The following is a 21777-nucleotide window of genomic DNA, read 5'->3' as shown; positions in this document are numbered from 1 at the left end:
ACGGAACTCTTCAACGAAGCATAGTTCACGTTTGGCGATTTGTCCTCTTCGTTATGTTTGTTAAGCAAGTTAAGTTTTTAAGCCACATTTTTGTCAAGCTCGAGGTCTGATGATGGTATCCAAGAGGAATCGAGGGAACTTCTCAAATCTTAAAGGCATGCGTAGAGATTTATGTATTTTCATCAGAAAATCAAGAATTTACATTAAAAACTGTCGCATTTCATGAAGTGGAACTGAGCAGATGATGATCAGAACAGACCTCTTCAATGACTACACGTTTGGCAATTTCGAATTTCGATTTAGACGGAGCTGGCCCTGGAGCCAGACCTGACCCGGATCCGGGCTTTTATCTGGACCTGAACCCGGACCTGGACCCGGACTTGGACCTGGACTTGGACCTGGGCCAAGACCTAGACCTGGACCTCGACCTGGACCTGGTCCTGAACTGAACCCGGAACTGGATCCGGACCCGGACTCGGACCCGGACTCGGACCTTGACCTGGAAAACCACTGATACCTAAGCTAAATAAACCACTATGATTACCTACCATAAAATGTAGGTATAAAGTATAATGATGCCAAACTTACTAGCCCCTCCCGCTCAAACCCCCGTACACCGCACCGCACGCGCCGTTAAATGGGTTAGGATCTCCCCAGATATATCGACGCGCATTCGGCAAAAGCCGATAGGAAAAAGCTTTATGTCCACGCAATAAGAGATTTGATAGCGCACGCAGTGTAAGTGTTACTTATACGTCATAATTTCATAGAAGTTTGACGTTTAAAATGACACTTGCACTGCGTGGGCTATCAAAATCGCTGCAGACTTTTCACGGTCTGACTGTAGCTAGCTGCCACATGAATATGTTGTATGTGTAGAGTTGCGCGCGATTTGCCCAGAAAATGTGGAAGGAACATGTGTATTTATAAGTACCTAAGTATTTATAGCTACAATACCTAAATGATGAAGTCACCGTTAATGACAGCTCACGTCAGATCTGCATGAAAATCGTGATTGTGAAGGAAAACTTAATCTATTACTTCAATTGCACCTTCCTGACAGACAGGCAGCACCATCACTGATGTCTGGAAGGGCGTAAGTAAACTCTAGGAATAGAGCTACATAGGCCGTGTTTGTAGTAACAGGAAAGAGTAGGCCAAGGCATGATGATACCAGCTTGATGGGGTGCGTCATAGCATCATCCGGCAAGAAGTTTGGTTTGATTTATTTGGTCATGGTAGAGCGTAATACGCTTCCTCAGATGTTACCTATCAATTACTTACTCACTAGATGAATTTGTGAATCAAAATATTATTTCTCTTCTGTAGCCAATATCGTCTATGCACTAACATAAGTAGGTAGGTATAGTTACGCCATTTTCCATGCAATTTTGTAGTTGTAAAAAATATTTCTTTTTCAGCGAGACACAAATTCCCTCACTTACATACGTCGTCATTAAAGTCCCTGCGGGCTCAGCATGGTTCCATTTTTATCGACTATCACTATGCCCGTCACTTTCGCACTTACATACTTGTTAGAACGTGACAGGCATGGTGACAAATGATAAAAATGCGACCGTGCTACTAGGGCTGGTCGTCATAACGCGCAAAGCTTATGTAAATAAAACCTGCTTATACAATTAAAACTAAGTATAACACCAGAGCGGCTACCGCGAAAACCGAAATTCGCAAATTGCGGGGATCTTTCTCTTTTACTCCAATGAAGGCGTAATAAGAGTGACAGAGAAAAATGCCCGCAATTTGCGAACTTCGATTTTCGCGGTTATAGCCCTGTAATACTATAAAGCTATACCGCGGGCGCAAATAACCTGCATCCGGTGGTACCTATTAAACCAGTTTATTTGCTTGCTAGTAAAAAGACGAATGTATCAATATGACTACCGCGGACTTAGGTTCTTTAAACAATTTTGTAGCGTAGTTGGGACTGAAGTCATCAACTATTAAAAAAAGTCACTCATGACAGGATTACGCTAATTAAGCTTAATTTGTAAATAGGCTATTGGTTTATCTTTAACCACCTATCCGTATCGTAAATGTTTTAGATAAAGATAGAAATGAGGCTATGAATATGTAACGAACAAAACTTGAGAGGCACATTACGATAGTTGTAGTGAATTTTTACTGAACCGGAAATACATGAGCAGTGATCGTTAATATTCCAGCAATTTTGGTGCAGCATTGTTGGTTAAAATCATCTGTATGCCCTACTCTAGGTGGAATAGATAATTAGGGTTAATAACAGCAATATTAACCTTAACCAATCCTCTCCCTAGAAAAAAATTGAAGAAAATCCTTTATTTTTACTTTGCTGCACCAAAATTGCTGGAGAATTAACGATCACTGTACATGAGTCTAATAATCAATATGTCTAATAATCGCGATAGGCAACAATTGAAGTATGAATGAAGGTTGGAAAAGACGATCGTCTTGAGACGAAAAATCTAATCTAATCTTGCGGTTTTGTCTCACACTTACCGTATTTAAATAAAGCTGTGTAGCCGATCCTTTATTCTACTTAAAACTTAATCCAATATTCTTAAGTAGGTACCTAACTTTATATCGCGATCAAGCTCTTATAACAACCAGCGGGCTCAGCACGGTTCCATTTTTATCGACTATCACTATGCGCGTCCCTTTCGCACTTACATACTTGTTAGAACGTGACAGGCATGGTGACAAGGGATAAAACGCGACCGTGCTAAGCCGCCTGATATGCAAGTGAAGTTTTGACATGACAAGATAACGGTACTTATGAGAGATAATAAGTTTAATTGATAGGGTAAAGTTACCTTAAAACACCAACCCTTATAGTATCACCAAATCCGCCTGTCCATCTGTCCGTCAGTCTGTGGATTGACAATAACCCCTGGAATTACAAAGCTATAATCTGGCGATTTGGTATTCAAAGTGAGGACAATTATTTTTTGGTATTCATCTTTCAAAAATTACGAGTATTAGCATAATCTAACACTATAAATGCACTTATTAACTAGTCTTTATTAACGAGATGTTTCTTTTCTTAATTACTGCAAGGATACGAATTACCTAGTACAAAAACGATAAAAAGCCACCTAGTATTTTTACACCGCCAGAGCTATTATTTCAGTCGCTCACCGAGCCCAGGCGAGTCGATACCATTATAGTTAAATGCACTCTTTAGATTCAGCGAATTTTCGAGCGAGCGGGCTTTTTAGCATAATTTCGTATTCTCACCGTCAAAAGACAGCTTACCTAGAGATAAGATAGCAGTACTATTTTTTATTTAAGTACTTACTGACAAAGTTAACTCTGATCATCAAATGTAAACCATATTTACTGTTGAGGTCCACGTAAAACACTGAATATTCAAACTCAAGGTCACAGTACACTGGATTGCCTATCGTTCGAGTCACCCGCGCCTGCGCAACAAGAACACACGACCATGCGTAGACGGCGGCGGCGTAGCCTCGATCTTGAACTTGCTACGAGTTGTGCAATGTGCAAGCATTACACAAATTACCACTGCCTTCTGTAATGCGTCTGCGTAATTTTAGTAAACTTGGTACATAGGTTGTTCGAATACGAATGTGGAAGGGTATCGTGGTTTTATACGTTAAGATAATGAAAAGATGGAACTTAATTAAACATAATTTACATAATTATCAAGATAGGAAACAATATCGTTAAAGTGCTCAAACCGAAATAAATGCCATAGATATACGAAGAAAAAGTGACCAAGGCCTCCAGTGCCCAGGGAGCGTCCCTCTGCTATCGCAAGTAAAGTGTTCAACTTCGGCCTTAAATCCTAATGACTCTGATCCAGTGTTAAAGGAAATAATTAAGCGTATGATTCGATGCGCGTTTTTACACACGCATCACACGTGACAAAAACTAAACGACGGAAAAATGGCCAAATGCGGTAATCGTTTAAGTTTAGGAGTAAAAAAGTTAAATCCGGGTCTCTTTATGCAACATCACATTAAATTATCTACTTGATGACATGTCGTCACGTTATTTTACATGCCCATCCGATTCCCTTAATAATTTTTAAGCTTTAATAACTACCTATTGTTTTTTAATTTGAAATGCCGTCTAAAATTAATTCACATATTAGACTACTATTTGTACAATAAAGTCAATAAATACAGGTATTGAGCGTAATACCCATGAGCGTATACAGATCAGCACAATTAAGGATGAATGGCAGGTACCTATAATAAAAATGGATAAGGATGAACAAAATATTACATGATGATTTTTTTTGTAATTTGACATGTCAATAAACGGGTAAAAAAAAACATGGATTCATGTTCAGAAGAAATCCAAATCTTTATATACATCTTTTTTTTTGCAACAATGCCACAGATGCGATGAAGTTTAAAAATAACCAAAAAGATACTTTCTACAGTCTATGCTCAATCTACCATTGCAAAACAAGTTCCCGTAGCTCAAGTTGCTCCTAGATACATTATCGACAATCTGGTGGCCACAGGAATGCAGTTCTTGACCACAGTATCTTCTCGAACCTGTTCGTTCCATGTGTGGCAGTAATAACTCTGCGATGCTAAATGCAGTTTTACTCTCGTTGGGATAAAAGTAAAAGGAGACTTTAGTTAGTAATGAGTTGGACAAGACTTGAATCTATTTCAATACCTACATGTCACTCGATATATACGAGACACATTTGTATGGAGGCATCTGCCTGCAGGCCTATTATGGTTGCATTTTTATCGTGGAGGATAAAACTTGCCTAGGGTTTCGCGTCTCGTATTTAAGTCAGGTAAGAATCGATTTAATTTTAACGATGCCAAAAAGACATATGGTCCACATAGAAGACCATTTTTGGGTTGCACTTGCAACGGAGTCGAAATTTTTCGAAATAATAATACAGCATAAAAAGTGATACGAAACAATGCCCGCGAATGTGTGCGAATTAAGTTTAGATAATAGTGATTAAATTGACTCAACGGTTGACTGGAAGAAATCCCTTACATGGATAAGTTCGCCTTTGTACATTGTATCTATTTTGTTTTATTGTGTCTTAACCTGTCTTAGGCACAATAAAGTGTTTTCACAAAAGTCGATTCTGAACAAATCCAGCAAAAATCGTATCGAAAATAGAGAAATTCGATGAAAATAAGCCGCGGAAAATAGCGTATTTATTTAATGTTGTATGAAACGTGATCGTGATTTACTGTAGAGGTGTAAACCCTCTAGTATCTAATAACTTCACTGTCTTCATGACCATAAGAAGCTTAAAAAATATAAAAACTCATCACTGTGTTATTAGTAAATGCAAATGCTATTAGTGTGAATTGCAATTTGCTCATAAGTGTAAACGTGGATCTCATTTAATTGTTTGTAATAGGATCTGATAGCTTATAATAGAAGCAAAGTGATACAATCATCATAGTTCAGCTGCTTACGATTCCTATTTCACATAATTGCACTAAATGTACATATCATGTAAATAGGATTCATTCATTCTTGGTCAGTAGGTAGGTACTAGGTACGTACCTAGTTCAGGCAGGTGACTCATATTTTTAAATGCTGATGTCGATTTTCGATTGGAGATCCTTTCCTTAGAACCGTTTATATAGTTGGGTGAATATCAAAAATAACGCATGAATCATTTTAAATTTTCGTAAAACTCAATTCGGTATTCAAATGAAGTAAAATTGTAATTAAGTCATACAGACTGGTATGTAAGATGGTGAGGTGAAAAATGGGCATTTAGTACCTAACGGGGTAGTTTCAAAAATCGCAAATATTTATTAAATTAGAAGCATTTTACACTTTGGAAACGCTAGCACATGGCGCTACCATGCTTTATATCAAGGCGCTTTGGTGCGCAATGATGTGGTAATGATTGTAACCAAAAAGAATTATTGTTACTATAGATATTTGATTTTAGAAATTATTCGGCTCCCAAAGTTACTCCAATGCTCTTGACAAAATCACAAATTTTACGCCTCGAATTCCACAGGATCGGATCTACTCTATCAATCATGCATCACGCCTATCCAATGCATCGTACATCGTCGTTATCGACACACAATCAACTGACCAATTTTACACCTTATTACAACGAGTAAAGATCTACCAATATTCAGTTAAAATTTTAAAGTTATGCTGTAATCTATCGCAAGCTTTTACGAGGTAGGTAGATAGCGAAAAGTGGGCCCAGTTAGCGTATAGGTGTAGGTACCTAGTGAAGATTACTTTGCCTTGATAGCACTGATATATAAAAATAATGCCGGACAAACACATAAAACATCCGCGCTGCATATATACAGAACCCTCGTTATTTTACACTATTTTTTCCTGTCCGTAATCATTCGCCAAAGGCACGACGTTTTGTTTCTGCCGCGGTTACCTGGTTATTCACTCGTGACCTTTAGAAAACGCGTGAGGAATTAGCCGCTGGGAATGCAAGGGAGATGGCGGTACCAATTTGTTGTTGAATAATCTTACAGCAAGGGTTTAAGATAATTACCTGGCCCTGAATATCCATCGCACACCGAGCGCCGGAAAACGTTCGTTCGCTCAAGAAACCAGTATAATGTAATCTCCGGGTAGGTTAGTTAGTTTAAATTCCGAGGTTACAATTATACTGGTTACATTGAGACAAATGCTTGCTGGCGATCGGGGAGTAATAGGAAGAGCAGTCCAGATAAGAGCCCATTTATGCTTACCTTCGTCTACACGGATTATTTTCAGATTTATTGCTAATAAGATTTATCAGGCGCTACATTTGTTAATGCAAATACGATGGATGACATAATTCTAGGACGCTCTACATATTATAATGTACCTACATAATATAAATGTTCACCGATGTACAGTTAACAATGTGGGCGATGGTACAGCCATTTATTTTCACTCACTCTCGCTCCCTAATAGGTAGCATTTATACGGTTAACCCTTAAATGCATGATTTTTTTTGCCCGAAATATATGTGTTACGTAATTGTTTGCTGATTATGGGAAAAATGGTAAAAAAATTATAACATCGATTTTCACTGCGAAATCAGTGTTAGAAGTTGCATATATATAATTATCAAGGAAGAGATATATGAAAAATCTTACTACCATCAGAAAGATACACTATTTTAGATACACCTATGATAAAGTTTTTAAATATAAAATAATTACAAACCCCAATAAAACGTCCAAAATCACATACTAAAAATCATCAAACTCTGGATATTTTCAAATTTTCCGACATTTCGTCTTAAAACGAATGTAATTTTTATAAATTAAAATATTGCGTTAATTTAAGTAAAAAATCGGAAAACGGATTGGTTTTACTATTGAAATAATATATACAGGATGATCAATCCAAATGGGTCAGTATGGAGAAGTCGGAAACTATGAGAGATAGCGAAATCTGTTCTTAGGAACCATGGCTTCGATTTTAGATTTAATAATAATGGCATTCAATTTTTTTTAAATCTATCATACATAACCGGGATTCGAACCTGGTCAATATTCTTGTTGTTTGTTTGTATGGCAACTTTTAAACGATGCGTGATAGATGGGGGGTGCTCGACCAAATATCATAGAGGGCCCCGAGACAAAACAAACTACATTTAAAAAAATTCAAATTGGCCGACTTTTTTTTAATTTTTTCAAGTTGGTCCGAGCGCGCTAAGATTTGGCATGCGGCAAGCCTGGGGGCCCAAGATTACCATGACAAAAAAAATTTTTGGAAAAATCCAAAATGGCGGCGGACACGGACAAAGTCAAATTTCCAAGTAGGTTAAGCCCGAAGGGCGAGCTTCAGGCCGGGAGGCCGAAGGCCGACCCTGGCGGAAGGCCGAAGGCCCGGAGCCTCCACCCCAACTCCCAAAACGCGAGGCCGAAGGCCGAGCTGCGTGAATGCGGTGCTTCCAAGCGTTCTACCAAGTCAACTGTCTTGATGAGCGAAGCCGGCGGGCCGAATGCCCGACGGCGAAGCGTCGAGGCTTGCGAAGGCCGAAGGCCGAGCTCCGCGTAGGGCCGAAGGCCCGAAGCGTCACACGAGAGGGGGAAGTTGGAGCTTAAACACGACCCAACACTTTTCCTATTGGGAGTCGCGTTTTGGGAGTCGAGGTGGAGGCTCCGGGCCTTTGGCCCTCCGCCGGGGTCGGCCTTCGGCCTCCCGGCCTAAAGCTCTCCCTTCGGGCTCGCTTACTTAGAAGTTTGTCTTTGCCCGTGTCCGCCGCCATTTTGGATTTTGCAAAAAAAAATTTTTGGACATGGTAATTTTGGGCCCCCAGGCTCGCCGCATGCCAAATCTCAGCGCGCTCGACCCAACTTGAAAAAATAAAAATAAAAAATCTGCCATTTTGTTTTTTTTTTAATGTAGTTTGTTTTGTCTCGGGGCCCTCTATGATATTTGGTCGAGCACCCCACACCTATCACGCATCGTTTAAAAGTTGCCATACAAACAAATACTACACGCGATTACATAAAGAATATTGACCAGGTTCGAATCCCGGTTATGTATGATAGATTAAAAAAAAATTGAATGCCATTATTATTAAATCTAAAATCGACGCCATGGTTCCTAAGAACAGATTTCGCTATCTCTTATAGTTTCTGACTTCTCCATACTGACCCATTTGGATTGATCACCCTGTATATAGGAATAAATAGATTTTATCTAATTATGTATAAAATTAGATATTTTTGTAATGTACGCTGCATCGTACTCCATGCATTTAAGGGTTAACATTAGAGATGCCCCGAATAGTGAATTTGGCCGAATACCGAATATTCGGCCCCTCTCTCGGCCGAATACCGAATATTCGGCGACCGAATATTCGGCATGGCATGCGAACATTTTAAGTCACAATTATTATGAAAACTGTTCGCCAACAAAGCACAACGTTTACTAAGATATATTTTTATGTTGAACAGAATTAATGAATGTAGTTAGAGTCAATCAAATCAGACCCATGATAAAAATAAAATATTTTGTAATCAACAAATGCTCAAAAACGTGCCTTCGTATTTAACTTCTTTCCAATAATACATTTTAAATATTAAATATACCTAGTTTTTGGTTATTTTTATTGTAATTTTTCTCTTTAGGTAGGTGCAACAGATATTCGGTATTCGGCCGAATAGTAGGCAACATTCGGCCGAATACCGAATATTCGGCAAAGTGACCGAATAGGCCGAATACCGAATAGTTGCCGAATATTCGTGGCATCTCTAGTTAACATATCAAATCACTAGTAAATAAGTATATCTACCTGTATTAAAATATGTGTTTGGGACATTGGTTATCGGGTAGTATATATTGCTACTGAGTACATACTTTTACAAGTTCTTACTAAATTGGTTCACTGTTTTTGAAGTTGCCGTGTAGGATTATTGACGTGACGTGACGTGCCATCACGTCTGAATAGGCCACTGTAGGCTGTACTGTACAAGAGCACGTTCGTACAATTTGCATCTTCTGTAGAATGGTTAAAATAATCAATGTACCTAATTGCTTCATATGGCCAGTAATAAAAGTACACGTACATTATAAAATGGCTAATGTATTTTCGGAGTGTATAGAACAGCCAATTATTACTTGATTTTGAAGTTGTCTCACTAGGGAAAGTTGATACTACACATTAATGATATTTCATGTAATATTAAGCATTAAAAGTGTGAATCAAATAGTTTTAACATTAAGTTTTATGTATACATAATAAGTGAAGTGCTTTAGTGACGTTTACTAGTGTCTTGTAATATCTCAGATTTGTAGCCGTTACAGGTTATAAATTTGAAACCTGCTTTCGCCTTGGATTCCTTTCTGGGTTTTTTTTATCACTAATATTGACTAAGTGTGTTTATAATAAAGCGTTGATCATTGTACAGGGTTAGAACGCAGTGTAGATACAGTCAATCGTCACTATTTCACGTAAGTACGTACCTAAATATGACTTAGCTTGAGTGAGCGCTTCCTTGTTTATTTTTGGGTTTAATTTCAATTGCAAAACTGTCTACAATGCTTACCCGCAGAGCAGCCGCAGCCAGGGACAGGAACCGGTTACCTTAACCGGGGTTTTTCATAGGGTTATTTTAGAGGTGTTTATAAAAACCCCTACCATAACGGTAACCGCTTAATAAGGTAACACTTTGATTCGGTAACCGTATCAGATCGAGTTAACCTCTGTTACCGGTAACCGAAATAAAAACCCAGTCTATTCAGTTACCTCATTATGAGGTTTTTGACCAGTTCAAACGATTGTAATCTTTACGCACACTTAAATTCAACTTATTATTGAATAACCGAGGTTGGCATGGGCGGTCTATGAAGCCTCCAGCACAAACAAGTTTTTTTGCCTTTCCTTTGTTTATCTTTATACCTACTTGTGTGGTGTGTTCTTATTATAAATCTTTCCCATCACGGAACAATGGTGTTCCGGACCTTTGGGAGGCGTGCGCGGAGCCGAAGCCAACACGTAGAGGCCCTTTTGACACTTTAATGAAATGTAAGGGGTACACCGAGCGGAGGCTGCCCTTGCCCGTGTCATGGGACGCACGCAGAGGCAGCACCTGCCAGGGTGTAAGGACTATTGAGAGTTGATGGAATCTAAAATGAACTAGGTTATTGGGTGAAAGCGATGGACTAAGAACTGAGCTATGGGGTAAAAAACCGGACGCCTGCCTAATAAAACGGTATGCAATTTTATTTCCGGCAGACGGTGACTCGCCCTCACAAGATGGGCCCCCACAAAAAGCGACATCTAGGATGGCTCAAGGGCAACACCGGTGTGAGCGGCTCAGGGGTGTCGAGAGGTGTGCGCCGCTTTCTACCCAGTGGCTGTTAACAGCCACTGTGCCAACTCGCGTCTTATGCATATTTCACTTCCACCCCTGGAGCTTATAGCTCTAACGACTCCACTCTGGCCGGCCGGCTAAGGCAAGCCAGAGGCAGAGAATCCTGTCCCACCCACCCTCCTTGCGGGTAACAGAACTCTCCAGGAGCACTCGGGTACGTGAGGTCGCTAATCCCCAACAGCTCGCCACAAGCTGCCCTGCGTTGACTGATTGCACTGGTAAAACCAAAATAAAATATTATTATATTATAACTAAAATAATTAAAATAAATAAATTAAATAAGTTTAATAAATTAAATAAATTAAATAAATTAAATAAATTAAACAAATTAAACAAATTAAATAAATAAAATAAATAAAATAAATAAAATAAATAAAATAAATAAAATAAATAAAATAAATAAAATAAATAAAATAAATAAAATAAATAAAATAAATAAAATAAATAAAATAAATAAAATAAATAAAATAAATAAAATAAATAAAATAAATAAAATAAATAAAATAAATAAAATAAATAAAATAAATAAAATAAATAAAATAAATAAAATAAATAAAATAAATAAAATAAATAAAATAAATAAAATAAATAAAATAAATAAAATAAATAAAATAAATAAAATAAATAAAATAAATAAAATAAATAAAATAAATAAAATAAATAAAATAAATAAAATAAATAAAATAAATAAAATAAATAAAATAAATAAAATAAATAAAATAAATAAAATAAATAAAATAAATAAAATAAATAAAATAAATAAAATAAATAAAATAAATAAAATAAATAAAATAAATAAAATAAATAAAATAAATAAAATAAATAAAATAAATAAAATAAATAAAATAAATAAAATAAATAAAATAAATAAAATAAATAAAATAAATAAAATAAATAAAATAAATAAAATAAATAAAATAAATAAAATAAATAAAATAAATAAAATAAATAAAATAAATAAAATAAATAAAATAAATAAAATAAATAAAATAAATAAAATAAATAAAATAAATAAAATAAATAAAATAAATAAAATAAATAAAATAAATAAAATAAATAAAATAAATAAAATAAATAAAATAAATAAAATAAATAAAATAAATAAAATAAATAAAATAAATAAAATAAATAAAATAAATAAAATAAATAAAATAAATAAAATAAATAAAATAAATAAAATAAATAAAATAAATATAACAAATTAAACTAATTAAATAAATGAAATAAATTAAATAAATAAATTAAATTAAATAAATTAAATAAATTCAAAAAAATAAATAAAATCAACAAATTCAATAAATTAAATCAATTAAATAAATAAATTAAATTAAATAAGTAAAATCAATAAAATCAACAAAATATAAATAAAGTAAATAAAATAAACAAATTTTTTAGTATTTTTTTTAGTTCTGACGGCACATCACTAAAACTACTTTTCTCAAAAATGGACGGCAAAGTCGACTTTGCCGTTTAAAAAATAGGTCGCGAAGCGCGTAGTTTATGGTCAGTCAAAAATTAAAAAGTTAAAAACATTGCAGTCTCGATTTTGGGACTGCAATGTTGCATACAAATTCCATTATTTGTCGAGTTCCAAACTTTTTAAAAGTTGAAATGGCCATATCAAATGAAGGCACAGGCCCATTAAACAGCCAAACAGATGATTAGTACCACGACTATTTAGCTATCTCAAATAGGTTGGCGTATTTTCGGCAGAAAAATACACTTCTATTTTTTTATTAAAAAAATAAAAAGGCGGCAAAGCTAATTTTTTCAATTGTTTCTACTTTTTTCTGTTAAAATATATACGTAAGAACGTTGCTTTTGTAAAATATTTCTATGATATTTATATTTCTTGGACCATTTTTGAGAAAAGCACTATATATGACTCGGCTGGAAGGCTACTTGCTGGCTTCGGATTCAATTAAACGGACTCCCAAGGTCGTCCGTTTAAAACGAATCCTCAGCCTGCAAGTAGCTACTTCCGAGCCTCGACAATAATGTACTATTAATGTAGCAAACCAGTAAGCAACCGATAATAAAGGTTACCATAACTGAATGAAAACCTGTTAAAAACCCTTAACAAAAACCCTATCGCGATGGGGTTTTGAGATTAACTCGGTTAAAGGTTAGGGTTACCGTTTCAATAAGGTTACCATTACAATCAGGTAACAGTATGATAGGGTTACCGAATGATACGGTAACCGAATCGATTGGGTTACCGAATTGATAGGATTAAGCGTAAAGAGGGGTTTTCCGGTCCTTGGCCGCAGCGGCTCGCCAGCAGGAGACTGATAAACTCCAACTTACCTTGCTGGAGTTGAAAATATCCAAGGAATCTTGTGCTCAATTGCTCAGTGAAAGGGAAGACAGTGAGAAGGAACTATTATTAGTACTTAATAGCAATGATCAGCTTAAAAAGGAACTTTGCTCATTAGAAGCTGACTACAATAATGTAAATTCAGAACGGGCCCGGCTTCAGGAGACGGTTGACAGGTTCACTGAGTGTAGTGCTGCGTATGAACAGGCCCTGAAGGACATCAACTCATTGGAGAGAGCACTGCACGACGCCCACGAACAAATCTATGAGCTACAGGAGGCCCAACACAATGCAGCAGTGGCACACTCTCAGAGCTTGTTCGAAGAACTGGTCCGGCCCGACTCTCAGTTGGTTGCCGCACCAATTGAAAACCTTGTGGCCCCTACAGATTTAGCCTATGATACTACCACACCAAAGTTAGTAAATTGCAGCGGGAACAAACTAAAGAAATATATTAAATTAAATAGACTAATAAAAAAAAACCAAAACTTGTCAAAAATAAATAAATTGTTTTTTAAAAAATTGAGATATTGTAAAATTAATGTTAATTTAGTGGATAAGTTAGATTTATATTCTGCCCAGTTAGAAAATAGTCAATTGCAATATGAAACCGACACACAGACTTTAAAATTAAAAATTCAGAGTTTGGAGGATTCCATAGAATCCTTAGAAAAAATGAATGAGAGTTCTAAAAAGGTGATTAATGAATATTCTTTGGCCATGGATGATTTAATATCCCAGATTAAGCTTAATTCAGAACGGTTTGAGTCACTGACCAATGCCCAGTCATGTGCTTGTAAGCAAGTGACTGAACATTCGTCGACCAGTTTACTCGACCTAAGCCTGTGTGACGGTTTACCACAACAGCATGTAAATGATAATAGCTCCTTCCACACTACACAACAAAGCACACCTAAACCTAATGTTATTATGTATTCTGATGAAATTGGAAGCAATATGAGCTCATTTTTAAGCTTTTACCTAAAGGGACTTAGTACAATCAGCAATTGTCTGCCTCACAGTAGCTTTGAAAATATCTTAAAACAAATTTTAAATGACAGTAATATTAATTCTAAGACAACACTGCTTATTCTTATGGGGAATAGGGGTAATGTGAACAAAAATAATTTAATTAAATACTTTGAACAGTTAAACTCGCTTGCAGTGCATGAAATTATTTTTTTCACATTCCCCTATTGTGAGCAAATGTCAGAGGCAGAAAATACCACTAGACATAAGTTAAATATATCTCTATATAATCTTTGTACATATAGTAGTAAGTTTAGCATAATTGACACTAACAATTTTGTTAGTAAATACCATATGCCTATGGTGTTTTTGACTAAAGGCAAGTGTTGCCTTTCAAATTATTACAAAAGACAAATAGCTTTATCGCTATCATATTTACTTGACATTTCTGCTAAGAATTTGGCAGACAATTCTGCTCCTATTGAGCAGCCCAGTATGAACATGGAATTGGTTCCAGTCATAACCAATGATTTAATAGATTTAAACTAGCTGTTAAGACAAAAGATTCTGTCTCTGGCAATTTAGTTTTAAATAAATATAATGAAAAATACTGCAAACATGGAAAGTATATCCACCTGGTGCATCAAAATATTCAATGTATTAGAGGAAAAAATTTACAGATAGAACTTTTTTTGAATGATTTTAATATTGATATTTTATGTCTTACTGAACATTGGTTAAATAATAATGAATTAATGCCCCAATTTAATAATCACCAGGCGGGAAGTTCGTTCACCAGACTTAGTTCCATACATGGTGGGTCATTAATTATATTAAATAGTCAGTTAAAATTTAAGGAACGTAAGGACATTGTATCCATGTCTGTTGAACGGACTATAGAACTAAGTGCAGTAGAATTAGAGCAATTTATTGTTGTCTGTGTGTATAGGCCGCCATTAAGTAATTTTGAATTATTTGAAAACATAATGGAATCTGCCCTACTTAAAATATCATCTTCTAGTAAGAAATTGCTTATATGCGGCGACTTTAATGTAAATATTATGGAAAATTCAACAATGTCTTGTAGATTATTGAATCTTTTTAAATCTTGTAATCTCAACCACATGTTTATGGAGCCCACTAGAGTGACTGCTACTAGTGCAACCTGTATAGATAATATTTTCACAGATATTTTTCCTATTGCTAAAAAAGTTATCAGCAATTTAGAATCAGACCACTTAGGTCAATTAATGGTATTTGAGGCATTAAGGAAAAATACCATGAGAAAACAAATAACTTTTGTACCAGTAACCTCGGACCGCGTGGAAAGAATGAAGCTAAGTTTAGTTCAGGCGCTACCCTTTTTGTCTTCCGATATGAGTCCTAATAGTATGTATAATTCATTCTTTCACACTTTTATGGATCATTATAATGCGATATTCACCTCAAAATCGGTCGTAGTTAGTGGTGCATCAGTTTTTAGTGAGTGGGCTACTGCGGACTTACATCAAAGAAGACGTGAACTGTATGCCTTATATGAGGAACGGCGGTTTAATCAGAGTGATGAATTTAAAAAACATGTGAAGGAGTATTCGAAGAAGTATAAAGTAGATTGTCATATAGCTAAGCGAAATTATCTAAGTCAGAAAATAAAAAGTAGTTCCGACATTGTTAAAGCAACCTGGAAAGTTATAAATGTGGAGACTGGTCGCTCTAAACACACAATTAAAGAGCTTAAACTAAACATTGATAACAAAATTATAGATTCCAATTTAGAAGTAGCTACAGAATTTGAAAAATTTTTCACCGAGGTACCAGTATCCACAACTAAGGATTTAAATTCATCACCCTCATCTGCTGTTACATTATTAAAACATAACGCTCCAGAGTGTTGTGGAGACCTTCATTTTGAACATGTTTGTACCTCAGATGTAATAAAGGCGTTTAAATCGATTAATGTCAAAAAAACTAATGACCTCTGGGGAGTCTCTGTCCATGCTGTCAAATCCTTAGTAGAAATTGTAGCGCCTGACTTGGTAGTTATATTTAACAACAGTGTTGATTGCGGCGAGTTTCCTGATCTAATGAAACATAGTAAAGTAATTCCTTTATTTAAATCTGGTAGCAGCTCTGACCCCACTAACTTTAGACCGATATCTGTGCTACCAACATTTAGCAAGATTTTTGAAAAATTAGTTCTTTCTCAATTAGTACGACATTTTAACGATAATAATTTGATGCATAATAAGCAGTTTGGTTTTACACGGGGTCGCTCAACAACCGATGCCGGTGTTGAGCTAATTAAGCATATTTTCGATGCCTGGGAGGAGTCACGAGATGCTTTAGGTGTGTTCTGTGATTTATCTAAGGCCTTCGACTGTGTTTGTCATGAAACATTAATCAGGAAACTTCATTATTACGGAGTTAGAGGATCGGCACTGAATTTACTTAAGTCCTACTTAAATGGTAGAATACAAAGGGTCGATGTGAATGGACAGCGATCACCTGGGTCATTGGTCTCTATGGGTGTACCACAGGGGTCAATATTGGGGCCTTTCCTGTTCCTTATTTACATAAATGACTTGCCATTCCTTGTTAAGACCCACCATGATATAGTATTGTTTGCAGACGACACCTCACTTATTTTCAAAGTCAAACGACAGCAACAAGCTTACAATGATGTAAACAGTGCCATTTCAAAAGTAGTAAATTGGTTCAATGTTAATAATTTATTGTTAAATGAGAAAAAGACTAAATGTATTAAGTTTGTCACTAGTAGTAACGGAAGGCATGTGCAAACAAGTGTCATTGTGAAGGATGAGGAATTGGAATTAGTTGATAGTACAGTTTTTCTTGGTATAACTTTAGATTCTAAACTCCAGTGGGGTCCCCATATTGCTACTCTTTCGAATAGACTGAGCTCTGCAGCTTTTGCAGTGAGCAAAATCCGTCAGTTAACTGACGTGAAAACAGCTCGATTAGTATATTTTAGTTACTTCCATAGCATTATGGCATATGGTATTTTACTGTGGGGCGGTGCTTCAGAGATAAATACCATTTTTGTTCTGCAGAAGAGGGCTATTCGAGCAATATACAAAATGAACCATAGAGACTCACTTAGAGATAAATTTAAGGAAATTGACATAATGACAGTGCACTGTCAATACATTTATGAGAATATTCTGTATGTACATAAAAATATTGTAAATTTTAGGAAAAATTGTGAAATTCATAATATTAATACTAGAAATAAACATAAGCTCGCAGTGCCCTTCACTCGGCTCCATAAAATTAAAAAATCATTCATGGGTAATTGTGTAAGATTTTATAATAAACTTCCAAACCATATTACTGAATTATCTATTAATAAATTTAAGAATTATGTAAAGCGTAAACTTATTTCTAAAGCTTATTATACCACACAAGACTACATGAATGATATTACAACGTGGGATTAATTGTTATTCGAAATGATTATTTATTTATTAGGTATATTTGATTATTGATGAGGAAATGGATATTCCGATGTAATACTATCTACTTCTTTTGTTACTTATGTTTTTTTTTTTTGACATTTAGATTTTATTCTAGAAATTCTAGACTAGTATTTTTTTATACAATCTTTTTAATGTTTGCCGATCCTTTTGTGAAATTCTTAGTGTTAAATTTGATATGTATAATAATCCAATTTTATTATGGAATAATATTAACATCAATTAATTGCTCTGATAATTAGATTAAGATTAATTACGATTCATAAGAGCTTGTTGCTAGGCCTACATGAATAAAGTATATTTTTGATTTTGATTTTTTGATTTTTAATCTGGCAGAGTATGGCTGCAAATGATGAAAAAAATTGTACCTATAGCGAGAACTCATTTAAAATCATTTAAGGGCACTGCAAAAATACAAAAACAACAGACGCCTAAGGTACTTGATAATGTATATTTATATAATAAAAAACTGGTCTCGCACTGTTTTTCATAGAGATGCACCGGATATTCGGTTACTATCCGGTATCCGGCCTATCCGTCCAATATTGTAATATCCGGCCGGATACCGGATAGTGACCTACTATCCGGCCGGATACCGAATAGTAACATTGCTTGATTTCGGAGTAAACAAATTGGATCTAAAAATAAGTCACGGTCATAATTGTACCCGTTTATTATTTTAAAACAATTTAACATTCCACTCACATGCACGCGCACTCATTTTGAACCCAGAAATGAGTCAGCGCGAACATTACTACGAAACAGGTCAAAACCTACTAATGCGCACCTGAAGAACCGAAATGTAGGTATAGTTCCGCCGGCCGAATATTCGGCGGCCGGATAGCGAATATTCGGCCGATTTTCAAGCCGAATATCCGGTATCCGGTATCCGGCCAAACTACTATCCGTTGCATCTCTAGTTTTTAACCATAAATATTATAATAGATCAAGATGAACACGAGATCAACCCATCCCTTGCATTCAACGAAACTGTAGGTATAAATATATTATTCGATTATCCTAACGCATTCACTGCCAGGGGCGTGGCCTAGGAACAAACTTATATGACGCTGAACGCACATGTGCGTTGGGGGCAGTGAATGTGTTAACCTCGCACCGCGTATAGATGTAGGTATATGTACAGATTCAATTCATAGAAATTAAATTAAGTTACAAATTCGAAAGCACAAAAATCTCCCTGGGTCTTACGAGTATAGGTATAGTAAATTTTCTCTATATCGTAGTAACTATTTATTAATCTGTGATATCGTTAAGGCAGCTTTCTCGCGCAAAGAGAAATACATAGAGAAATACAAACAAACATTATTTATTATATTATACATTATTTCCAGAGTGCAATGTAATTTTAGTTTTATATTCATTTTATAACACTTATTATACAATAAATGAGTTTTTTACATTAAGGTGTGATACGAGGTTAAGAAAGTTATTATTTGAGATGTGGATCGGTAAAAAGATCTATCTGCGCGCGAGTTTGCAATTAAACGATCTGAGATAGCGGTGATGAATGTGGACAGGCCCAGGCCATCGCCGGGGGCGTACGGCCGTACACTTTATATGACTTCGTGTGTTGAGGCTTACGGTGTTATTTACATTTAATAAAGTAATAATCTCAGTGTGGACACTTAATCATTTTGGTATATCACGTTCACTTATGACTTATGAGATATAATACCTATCGAAAGAGTTGCTATTGCTACCTATAAATATGAATAGAAGTTTTTTTTTTTCAGTGACACATTCCTGAGTTCCGAAACCTAGGCTAGAACTACTATACTCTGTATCTTTAGAGGTATTTAAATAAAAGTAAACAAAATCTACCCTCAAATGGCTCCTGAAGCCAGCTGAGGGTAGATGAAAACATTACATGATCAAATAATGTAGGTTAAAGTCAGGTCGTTCAGTAACTGATTCAGGCGGTTTTGTATTTGGTTGGTTAACCAATAAATGTTATAACTACCCGAAAATTTACAAATTGTTTATTTGCTTTTATATAAATACCTACCTAAAGATACAGACTATATTTAGAAGGAACCCTAAAAATACAAACAACAGTGTTTAGTAGGTTTGGTTTGGGTGGTAAGGATTTATTTTTCATAGTAAGGCCCATCATGAAAAAGGTTGAAACAGTTACCTACTCGAACCTCAAAATCAGCACTCGAACTAAATACAAACTTTAAATTTACCATAATTTCCCTAATTATATGATCAAGACGCATCCATAACACCAACAGACAATTTTAAGTATGGCGAGGCATCCAGAACCATCAAGAATTATGAGACGTGCACTGAATACAGTCAACATTTAATATCCCAGGTTCCCAAGCGAATCGAAATTTTATATCATTACATGTCATGCAATTTCAGCCTAATGGGCACCTCGTTTTAATTATAATGACTTAATGACTTTGCATAATAATAAATGGTGAGTAATCGGTTTATTTCTGGGTATTTTGAGCGAAGTGCGGGTTCAAACGAGGACGTTAACATTGGTTCGCGTCCGATCTTGACCTACAGCGCTTGCAACTTTGAACAACGGAGTTATGTAACGTGTAATCGAGTTGTGAAATATGAGACAACAATGAACTGACTTTCAACTGCTTTATTAACTGAGTACAGTCACCTGCAATAATATGTTAACTACTTACACAACGAAGGCCGGAAAATATTATGCGGCCCTCGAAGAGCAACATATTATTGCAGGTGACTGTACACAGTCGAGGTATACGGACGAAGAATTCAAAATGCACTAACTACAACAGTTATAACTTGTAGTACAACTATGCATTCCATATCACTTTATATTAGGTTACTATTATTTTATATTAGGGTAGGCTTATTACTTTAAATTAGACTGCAATGAAAGTTAGAGCTCTTTGTAAGGGGTTATTTTTATACTTTTTTCTAATTGCAATCTACAAATGTAATCAACATTGCCGTAATTTATTTAATTAAATGTCTCAAGAAGCTAGTTTTTAGGTACCTAATAGGTAGGTTTACGTTAACTCGTCGGCGTATTTGTACTCGTACATAACGTAAACCAAGAATACAATTAACCTTTATTTGAATGATTTCTATTTGTTTCAGGTTGACACGTGCGTGTTGGAAACGATGTATTTTTGAGAACTATCATGGAAACAAACCTTGGGATGCATAAGTTCTTACCATTTCTATTGCTCGGGCTCTTCACCAGAACAACGTATACAAACAATGGTAAATCTTCAAATATTATACCTACTATCTTCAGGGGCCAAACAATGACAGTCCGTTTTACGACCTAAGCAGAATAGACTTACCTACCGAGTTGACATTTGATACTTAACCCTTCTTTGCATGATTTTTTTTTGTCTGAAATGAATATATGTGTCACGTAATTGTTTGCTGATTCTGGGAAGAATTGTAAAAAAATATAACATCGATTTTTACTGAGAAAACAGTGTTAAACTTTGCATAAGCTAAATCATATTTATGTAAATATATAATTGTCAGAAAGAGATATATGAAAAATCTTAGTACCATCAGAATAGTACACTATTTGTGATATACCTATGAGAAAGTTTATAAATATAAAACAATTATAAACACCGAAAAAAACGCCCAAAATAACATACTAAAAATCATCAACATTTGGGTTTTTCCAAATTTTCAGATATTTAGTCTTAAAACAAATGTAATTTTTATAAATTAAAATACTGCGTAAATAAAAAAGTAAATAATCGGAAAATGGATTAGTGTTGAAAGTTGACAGTCTTAAAAATAAATTTCAATCACCTCCAAAAGTATCTTTAATTCATAGGACAATGTTACGATGGAAATTTCCATCACCATGCAAAGAAGGGATATATGTATTGTTATTTGTTATAATGACTAATTTCCTTAAAATGTTTGAATAGGTGCGCAATAAAATAACAATGCTTTTATTTTTCAGTTTCGATATCAGAGGACGTACGTCACCCGAGAGTAAGCGGCCGAATAGTCAAGCTATATTCTGGCATTAAACCAGAACCAATCTTGTGTTCTGGTGAAGGCTTCCAAGAGGATCCGGTTGACTGTGCCGTCTTCTACAGATGTGTGATAGGAGCTAACAACAAATACACCGTTTTCAGAGTATGTTATCTACAAAGTTTTAAAGAAATAGGCAATTTTACATACC

At 35.3% G+C, this 21777-nt stretch overlaps 1 protein-coding gene across 1 annotated transcript in view; it reads left to right on the top strand.

Moving 5' to 3' along the window:
* LOC134791608 (uncharacterized) overlaps positions 1–21777 on the top strand; it is a 67158-nt gene that overhangs the window by 20704 nt on the left and 24677 nt on the right. The window contains exons 2-3 of the mRNA XM_063762657.1: positions 20712–20837; positions 21553–21731. Coding sequence (XP_063618727.1) covers positions 20756–20837; positions 21553–21731 — 261 coding nt within the window. The 5' untranslated portion in view covers positions 20712–20755. The remainder of the gene's footprint in view (positions 1–20711; positions 20838–21552; positions 21732–21777) is intronic.

Source organism: Cydia splendana, chromosome 6 (genome assembly GCF_910591565.1).
Source record: "Cydia splendana chromosome 6, ilCydSple1.2, whole genome shotgun sequence".
Taxonomy (NCBI): Eukaryota; Metazoa; Arthropoda; class Insecta; order Lepidoptera; family Tortricidae; genus Cydia; species Cydia splendana.
Note: the sequence above shows the minus strand (reverse complement) of the source record. Positions and strands in the feature narration are given on the sequence as shown.